Consider the following 9,682-nt stretch of genomic DNA (forward strand, 5'->3'; position numbering starts at 1 on the left):
GGCGCCCCAGTTGCTTCAGCTCTTTGTGCCTATGCTTTGGAGATGGAGAGAGAGTCAGTTAGTAAAGCAAATAACTGCATTGACTTGTCGCACAGATCTCTAGCATGTGTCCTGGCAGCTTCACTCAGGACTTTGGTTTTGCTACCTCCAACTCCTCATGAAGATTCTGCAAAGTTAACTATCAGACTGTGCTCGACACAGAGACTGCTAGAGAAGTTCAGCTGATTTGGCAGCATCTGTGGACTGAGAAACAGTTAGTTTTCCGAGACTACAATTACTTTTTTTTTAGAACTCCGTGATCTGTTTATTTCAAATTTTCAAACTCCGCAGTATTTTACCTCTTTAAGTGTCATCTTTGTGTATGCCAGGTTGAGTAGGCCAATATATGTGATTGATTGGAGGGAGGAACTGCGGGGGGTTGGGTGGAGTGGAGGAAGGGAGGAGGTTCTGCAGAATTCTAAATGACTATCCAAAGTCTGTCTCCTGTGTGTGGACCCTTGTCACAGAGGTGGTGTTTAATTGCAGATTGGGAAGAAGAAACAGAGGACGCGGATGTTGGAGTTCTTCATTGATGTGGCACGGGAATGTTTTAACATCGGAAACTTCAATTCCCTGATGGCTATTATCTGTGAGTATCTTCTCTTAAGAGCTGTCCAATTCCCAACCCCCACACCTTGCACACCACCACTTTTCATCATTCTGTTGTCATAGGTCAAACCTTTCAGCTGCCAAAGCCCTGAGCTCTGAAATTCTAGCCCCACCAAATTTAAAGAGAATCTTTTTCCATAATTACAGTAGTTTTATGTCATAAAAGGAGGCCATTCAGCCATCTTGCCTGTATCAATTCTATTACCTAGTGCCAACTTTCTGCTCTTGCTCTGTATCCCTGCATACCATTTCCTGCTGCCCCTTTTTTTTTAAACCCTCTTTTAACCCAGCTATAACCAACTTCCCAAATATCCCCTAACGTAGCTTGGTGTCAGATGTTGTTTGTGAAGCCCTCTCTGAATACTTTACAGTGTTAATGGTGCTATGTAAATAAAGCTGATGTTGTCATAGAATCTCTGAAGTGTGGAAGCAGGCCATTCAGCTCATGGAGGCCACACCAACCCTCTGAACAGCATCCAATGCAGACTAACCCCCATACCCTGTCCCTATAACACTGTATTTCCCATGGCTAATTCGCCAAACCTGCACATCCCTGGACATTACGGACAATTCAGCATGATTAATATACCTATCCTACACATCCCTGAACACTATAGACAATTTAGTGTGACGATTCCATCTAACCTGCACATCTTTTTACTGTGGGAGGAAACCAGAGCACCCGGAGGAAACCCACGCAGACACTGGGAGAATGTGTAAACTCCACACAGACAGTCAACTGAGGCTGGAATCCAGCCCAGGTCCCTGGCACTGTGAGGCAGCAGTACTAATCACTGTCAGATTAAGACCAGGGGTGGAGGGGTAGTGATGAATCTCTCTCACTCTGTTTCTCTGCATCCCATCCACTGAAGACTAAAGGTTATTACACAAACCACAGTTCCCTCACTGACAGTACTTGTCTCCCTCTCTCACACAGCTGGAATGAATCTGAGTCCTGTTGCCAGACTGAAAAAAACATGGTCCAAAGTCAAAAAGGCAAAATTTGAAGTTTTGGAAGTAAGTGATAGTTTGTGTGCATATTTGTGCTCATGGTTTCTGGAAATCTTTTAGTTGCTTCTTGCACAATGATGATTGAAAAATAATTAAAAAGGAGCCACTCAAATCTAAGCTCCCTACTTTTCTGGGTCTTCACACTGCAAACCCAACAGAATCGTTTCCCATTATACCCGATAGACTGGTCTTCCATTCTTCCAAGCCTCTTGCGTATACTTCTAACAGGCTACTTGGTTCAAACATAAACGCTCTGCAGGTACGGGCTGAAGCTCACTGGCACCTTCCCAAGCGGCAATTGAGAACATAAGCAATAGGAGCAGGGGTAGGCCATCCGGCCTTCCCTCCACCAATCAATAAGATCATGGCTGATCTTTTCGTGCACTCAGCTCCACTTACCCGGCCTCTCACCGTAACCCTTAATTCCTTAATTCCTTCAAAAATGTTTGCCTTAAAAACATTCCACAAGGAAGCCTTGACTGCTTTACTCCACAGATTCACAATCCATCCCAGATGGATAATAGATGTCAGTAATGCCCCACATCCAAGGAAAGAATAAATAAAAAAAGGATGATGAGCGGGATAGGCTTAGATTGGTAGTTTGAAAAAAAGAGTTGCCAGGGAGTTGCCCAGTAGTGCGAGAGAGTTATTCTGGTGCTGAATTGATCTTTGGGGCTGGGGGTAAAGGGTAGACTGATTTGTTGAAGTTTGGATTGATGGTTGGCCTGTCCCTGTTGATTGCTCTGTGATTACAGCACCACCATGTGGCAATACTTTAGCTAGATGGCCATATACCCAGACGATGTTCTAGGATTTACACTCAAATCTTCACACTGTCATGTACAGGAATGTGATCTCCTTGAGCATTCGATACAGGAGCTCTGCCCACAGGACTGGGTCTTCAAAGCATCTGGAATGCTCTGAAAGCTGATCAGTGTGGCCTCAAAAAAATGATGTTCACTGTAAAGTTTATTCATCCATCAGCTGTGATGCTCACTTAAAACACTTTGGGCTGAAATTATTTTGGCATGAAGAGATTGCATGAAATCCCTCTGCTGTTTTAACAGAGGCTGTGACCTGTTTCAAATGGGTCAGTGTCTCCTGTAAATTAGCACAAACATATGCTGATATTGCCACAGCACTGTTTTCAGATTCAGTCCATGAACGTTGCTTGTTCCTGCCTTTCCACCCCCTACTTCACATTCCAACCTGTGTAATGTATACAGGATGTTAATGTAGCTGTCAATAAACATGACGTGAGACCACCGCCTGTGGCATTTACAGGATGGATGTAGGCTATTCGGTCCATCGTGTTTGTGTGGACTCATTGGGATTTATTTGATGACTCCACCACACCCTGGCTCTTTTGCCATAGCCTTGTTAATTATTCTATTCATGTATGCCTCAAAGATGGGGATGAAGAAAATACGAGGAAGGGCCTTTTTATACAAGGAGTGGTAAGGTACATGCTGCTTTCAAGGGTTCCGGAAGCAGAGAACATTAACAACATCCCGAGGAAATTCAGTGGGTTCTTGAGGGACATAAATTTGCAGGACTTCGGGGGACGGAACAAAGTAATTTGACTTCCTGGACTTTTCTATGGAGAGTCGACATGGATTTAATAGGCTAAATGGCTATCATTCACAATAACTCCCTTTCCAACATTGTAGAAGCTATTTCCACCAGCCTTCCAGGCTGTACACTGCACACCACAACAATGTGCTAGTGTTTCAATTTTTGAAGATAAATTCTCTCTCCAATCAAAATTTCTGGCCTTTGTTTGCCAGCACTTTACCAGCACTCCTTCCTGTAAAAGCGTAACTAGTCCCAGGGTCCCTATGGGATGATGGTCCCAGTATCTGGGTGACCCCTTTCTCGCTCGGGGTCTGACTGAAGGATTGTCAGCTTTCGCTGATAAACTTGCACCATTGGTAAAATCTTAAAGCATCAAGTAAACTTTCTATTTAACGCTAAATTGTATGATTTCTTTGTTTTGTTGACTAGAATCACATGGACCCGTCCAGCAATTTCTCTCACTACCGGACAGCGCTTCAGGGGGCAGTGCAGAGATCACAGACTGCACACAGCAACCGGGAGAAGGTAAAACCCCAACACAATAGCAAGATGTTGTTCAATTCTAACTATTGGTCAGGGGAGAAAGGCCAGCCAGGATTCAATCTGGTCACTTCTATGGGGTTGAGTGGAGGTTTAAAGCAGTCCTGGTACTCTTATGTATGTGGAATTACATCAGTTGAGTCAGGCCATTTGGTCCAAATGGTCATGTTTGTGTTTACACACTGCTCAGGTCTCCTCCCCATTAACTGAGCTAGCCCTGCCAGGATAGCTGACTATCCTTTTCTCACATATATATTCCTAGCCATTCCTTACTGCATGGAGTCATTGTAGTCATTTAGCCCATCGGGTTTACGTCTGCTCTCCACGGGAGTAATCAAAGAATCATCACAGAATCCGTACAGTGTGGAACAGGCCATTCGGCCCATCGCATCCACACTGATCCTCCAAAGAACATCCCATCCTGTAACCCTACATTTACCATGGCTAACCCACATAGCCTGCACGTGCATGGACATTGCGGGCAATTTCCTATGGCCAATCCATGTAACCTGCACATGTTTGGGCTGTGGGAGGAAACCCATGCCGACACAGGGAGAGTCCTGTCAGGTGGTTTTCTTCTTCCCAGCTCTGTCCTGCAAGTTTATCCCTCCTAAGAGCCCGTTGAATTTCCTTTTGAAACAATTCACCCACTGTCTGTGCTCCCACCACCTTCACTGGCAACAAGCAGTTTTGAAAATGTTCTTCACATCTCCCCACCCCCGTAACTGTTGCTGCAAATGTTAAATCTGATGTCTTTGTGATGAAAGGAACAGCTTTCCCCCACCCCCACTAAACCTTCCGACCTTTCACAGTTCCGTGTAAGACAGCCCCACCCCGGTTAGCTTATCACACAATAGTTATTGAAAGAAAGCAGGAGTATTATCCATCAGGTTGCAAGCCTCTCTCCTCCAAGACCAGGCAGACATTATCTGACTGCATGCCTCGTTCTTTTCTACGTGAGCTTTCTGTGCATGTCATCCGCATTTGCGGACATTATAATGAATACACTTCAAACCAAGTTATTGTATGTGATGATTGAGAGACATGATAAGGCACTGTATGAATGAGATAAGACGGGATAAAGTATTACCATTTGGTTTTTCAAATTTCCTTTAATTAAAAGAGCTATTTCTGATTCAGTATCTCAAGGGGATAAATTGTTTTTCTTTGTAGATTGTCATTCCAGTATTCAATCTCTTCATTAAAGACATCTACTTTCTGAACAAGATTCATGCCAACAGACTGGCTAATGGCCAAATTAACTTCAAGGTAAGGGAACTAGCAGCAACCTCTCACACTAAACAGAACTGTACAAGGTAGACATTTTATGGTTCTGTATCAAGAGGAATAATGAACCGGTTTTATAATTCTTTTTTCCTTCTCTCTCTGCAGAAATTCTGGGAAATTGCCAAGCAGATCAATGAATTTATGATGTGGAAACAGGTTGAGTGTCCCTTTGAGAAGGACAAGAAGATCAAAAACTATCTCCTGACAGCTCCTGTTTACACAGAAGAAGGTAGGGTGCTTCATGTTAACAAGTTGGGGTTGTGAGACTGATGCAACATGACAGGACAACACAATCCACCTCCGTTACACTTGTATTTTTGGTGCTTCAGCTGTCAGTTTGGTGAGGGCTATGAGACGTTATGCTTGATGCACACAGCTTGTGACTTTGATTGATGCCCCTTCAATCAGTCACAGCAACAGAAGACAGTGCTATTGATTAAAAGGGAGCATCAACTTCTATATTAAAAGCAATTTACTGGAGACTCTTTGAAGTTTGCATCACATATGGGCAGGGTGGTTGAAAAGGCATTTGACACGCTTGTCTTCATTGCTCAGTCCTTTGATAGTAGGAGTTGTGAAGTGATGTTGAGGTTGTACAGGACATTGGTGAGGCGTCTTCTGGAATATTGTGTCCAGTTCTGGTTGCCCAGGATGTTATTAAGCTGGAGAGGGTTCAGAAGAGATGTGCCAGGATGTTGAAGGTTTGAGTTATAAAGAAAGGCTGGATAGGCTGGGACTTCTTTCACTGGAGCGTAGGAGGATGAGAGACGACCTGATGGAAGTTTATAAAGTAATGAGAGGTATAGATAGAGTTAATAGTTGTTGTCTTTTCCCCAAGGTAGGATAATTTCAAGACTAGGAGGCACATTTTAGAGGTGAGAGGAGAGAGATTTAAAAAGGACAAATGTTTTGCACAGAGGGTCGTTTGTGTGTGGAAGCAATTTTCAAAGGAAGTGATGGATGCATGTGCAATTACAACATTTAAAAGACATTTGGATAGATACATGAATAGGAAAGGTTTGGACCGATAATGGGCTAGGAGCAGGTAGGTGGGACTAGTTTAGTTTGGGATTATGTTCGGCGTGGACTAGTTGGAGCCAAAGGTCTGTTTCCACGCTGTACCACTCTATGACTCTATCTGCCCAGAAGCAGCTGTGGAGAGGGAAACAGAGTTAGCATTTTGAGTCCCATCGTGACTTCTTAGGAACTGGGTATCGAGTCCTGTCAGGTTAGGTGGTGGTTGGTTTCTCGCAGCCCTTGCTGATTGGACAGAATCCCAATTCTGTAGGAGGAGCACTTGAGGTAGAAAGCGCATGAAGGAAGAGGGGAGACAGAGAGAATGAGAGAGGGCATGTAACAGAAAGGAGGGCAAGGATTGTGTGAGATCGACACCTGGAAAGGATAAAGTGGGTGAAGAGAGAGAGCGAGTACACAGGAGAGCGAGAGAGGAGGGATGAGCAAGATCATGGACATGGGGAAGAGGGTGGGTGAGATAGAGAAGGTGAGGTGATGAAATTAAAACTAAACTTCATGACAAAATTGTCCGGGATGAGCTTTAACACACAGACCACCTGACATGTCATATGAAAGTCCAATGCATTCACTTCTTACCACCTCTTCTGCATGTCTTGTGGCTTATTGCTCCCATGCAGTGCAACCTGGAGTCTATAGCAGAGCTAGACTGGGTCTACTAACTGCCACTGATTGATCTTTTGTTAATCTTTAACATCTATCTACTCAACAATTTGAGAATCCACAGCTCATTGTGGCAGAGAATTCCAATTCTGTCGAGCGAAGAAATTTCTCCTCATCTCCGTTTTAAACAAAGTGGATTAAGATACATTTGAGAAAGACTATAATTGAGACCATTGTGGATCTGCCTAACCTGAAAGTGCTTGATGGTTGCCCTATGGGAGCGATTTAAGCCCAATCTTCCTATGGTGAAACTGTAACAAACACAGAGAATGTTAGAGAAACTCAGCAGGTCTGTCAAGAGAGAGAAAAAGAGTGAACATTTTGAGTCTGCCATGACTCTGGAAAACTGGATGGGATGGCACTGATTTTATACTGTGCTGTTTTGAAGAAACTTATTAATTGGAGTGCCCTTTTCCAGGGTATCTGCTGTCCAATGAATTGGGTTAAAATTAACTACTGTCAAAAGTTGAAAACTGTCCATTCCCAGCATTAATAAGCAGCAGATTTGTCAAACCAAGAAGTTCTACAGGCAAGTCTAGCTTGCCTCTGATTTGGAGGGATGTAGTGTATAAGGCTCATCTCTAACATTTTCTCTTTCTCTTTTCCAGCACTTTACTTGGCTTCATTTGAGAGCGAGGGGCCAGAGAATCACATGGAGAAGGACAGTTGGAAGTCACTCAGGTACCAGTCTCTTCACTTGTGTTTCCTCATCTTTTGAGCAGATTGATGCCAATTTGGTATCCGTATTTTAAGATCTATGAATATTTGAGTGTTCTCTTGGCTCAGAGGTAACAATTTGATTCCTGAGAGAGAACATCAAGGATTTAAGCCCTGTTCCAGGATTCAGTGCAATGTAATTCATTAATTTAATTTGACAAAACATCAGCAAGGGGACTCTGGTTTCTGACCATAAGAAGAAATTGACATGATAAAGGTTTCATCGACAGCCGGACTGATTGTCAAGTGGAGCTTTTGTCTGATTTGGATATTGAGAGTGCATTTCCTCAGTAATCAAGGATTTGACCCTCTTCTGGGGAAGATAGAACAGGAGGAACTCTGAAGGGATTTACCACACACTCTTTCACTTAACTTCCATTATGATACAAGTGGCCATTTTTGTTTCTGCTTGGGTGAGTTCAGATGGGCTGAATGGTCTATCCCATAGTTGAGGACAAGGGGCATGAATTTTTACATGATTCTGATTGATAAATAGAAGTTCCCTTTCTCTGTTTAACCTCAGGCAAGACCTTTTATGCGTGTGTGCTTGTAATCTTTTCCTTGCATTACACCTCAAATTCTTTCTGAAGGAGTTCTTTTTTGGAGGAGTTCTGAAGACTGGTGCTCCAACAACAAACCATTTCATGTAGATCTAATTTGGCTGTGTCATCTGTAGTTTTGCCTCTGAAGTAGAAGGTATTGGGTTCACATCCCACTGCAGGATTTCAACACATACACATTGGGGAACAAAAAAATGAAGACTAGTCTTATGGTTGAGACTATAAACCAAAGACTTATCTGCTCTGTCCAGATGGAATTGAATTTATTGTCACGTGTACTGAGGCACAGTGAAAAGCTTTGGCTTGCGAGCAATACAGGCAGACCACAAAGTTAAATAGCATAGATAAGTAAGTAATAGGTAAACAGCAGAAAAACCAAAACACAGGTACAGGCAAGTGCTAAGAGTTTGAGAGTCCATTCAGTATTCTAACAACAGTAGGGTAGAAACTTTTGAAACTGGCTGGTGTGTACGTTCAGGCTTCAGATGGATGTAGAAGATCTAATCGCACCTACTTTAAAGAGTTTCCCTCAGCCAATATTTAATCCTCAGTTGGTACCACAAAAACAAATAGACAATTTGGACATTATTTAATTGTTGTCAGTGGTAAATCTGGCTGACTACATTTCTTCTATGACAGCAGTGACTACACCTCCAAAAGTACAGCATTGGTTATCAAAACATTCTGGGACATTCTGCAGTCTCTGTTGCCCCCTCATACTAGTACTTTGGAAGAAATGCTTAACTGCTCATTCAGTCCTGTTGTATCAGGTTCTTCCTGTAAAATAGCCATGACGTTGGTTGATACAACAGTTGCCGCACTGCAAAGTAACTCATTGTATGTGACACATTGCTGAGGGAAGTGAGGAGGTGAAGTATAAAAGAATGGTAGAGTCAAGAGAGGTGGAAATAGTAGTGAAACTCATTGCAAACTGCAGTGACTGTGCAGGAAAATATGAATGACGAGTTAAACTGACCAGCAAGAGAATTTCCTGTGCTCACTTGAACAGTGCCATGCGATATTTTTAAGACTGACCTGAACAGGAAGACATGACTTCAGTTGAATTTGTGCACTGAATCCTGGGGTGGGGGCTTAAACCCTCAGGGGTGAGTTTGCTGCTACCCCTAGAGGTAAGCCAACACTCTAGCGTCATGTTAAATGATTTACCCTTAGGTTTTGACGTATTCATTTTTCTTTTCTCTTTCTCTTGGCAGGGCAACTCTGTTGAACAGGGCATGAAGGAACCATGTTGTACATACTAGACACTTCAAACCATTTGCACTGCGACAGATTTTAGCTCCAGTTGGATGGAAAAAAAAGAGACTTGGCACGGTCATTGTTGCTTTAAAATTTGTAAATTTTGGTTTTGATTCTGACCCTGGTCATGACTGTACAGAGAGAGAGAGAGAAAAAGAGGCCAATTGTTGGGGCTTTGGTCCTGCTGGTTGGGATACGTATGTTAAACGCCTTTTACAGCAGACTTTGTGCTTTGACTTGTAAAATAATTGGAAGACAAAGAGAAGGCAGAAGATTCACTTTTGCCATGGGGCAGGACCCTAAACTGAAGAAAAGCATCATGGGAAATCTCTGGCTGCTATCACCATGGATACCGGTAGAAAATAAATAGGACAATGGCAGCCTGTGAGAAA

The 9,682-nt window shown here is 43.0% G+C and overlaps 1 protein-coding gene across 4 annotated transcripts in view; it reads left to right on the forward strand.

Moving 5' to 3' along the window:
* Positions 1 to 9,440, forward strand: part of LOC122541903 (ras-GEF domain-containing family member 1A-like) — a 213,266-nt gene extending 203,826 nt beyond the window's left edge. For all 4 annotated transcript variants that reach the window (XM_043679087.1, XM_043679088.1, XM_043679089.1 and 1 more), the window contains 7 exons: positions 526 to 628; positions 1,586 to 1,665; positions 3,664 to 3,759; positions 4,948 to 5,043; positions 5,167 to 5,290; positions 7,365 to 7,437; positions 9,248 to 9,440. In XM_043679087.1, coding sequence (XP_043535022.1) covers positions 526 to 628; positions 1,586 to 1,665; positions 3,664 to 3,759; positions 4,948 to 5,043; positions 5,167 to 5,290; positions 7,365 to 7,437; positions 9,248 to 9,272 — 597 coding nt within the window. In that variant the 3' untranslated portion in view covers positions 9,273 to 9,440. The remainder of the gene's footprint in view (positions 1 to 525; positions 629 to 1,585; positions 1,666 to 3,663; positions 3,760 to 4,947; positions 5,044 to 5,166; positions 5,291 to 7,364; positions 7,438 to 9,247) is intronic.
* Positions 9,441 to 9,682: the final 242 nt, after the last annotated feature.

Source organism: Chiloscyllium plagiosum, chromosome 38, assembly GCF_004010195.1.
Source record: "Chiloscyllium plagiosum isolate BGI_BamShark_2017 chromosome 38, ASM401019v2, whole genome shotgun sequence".
NCBI lineage: Eukaryota > Metazoa > Chordata > Chondrichthyes > Orectolobiformes > Hemiscylliidae > Chiloscyllium > Chiloscyllium plagiosum.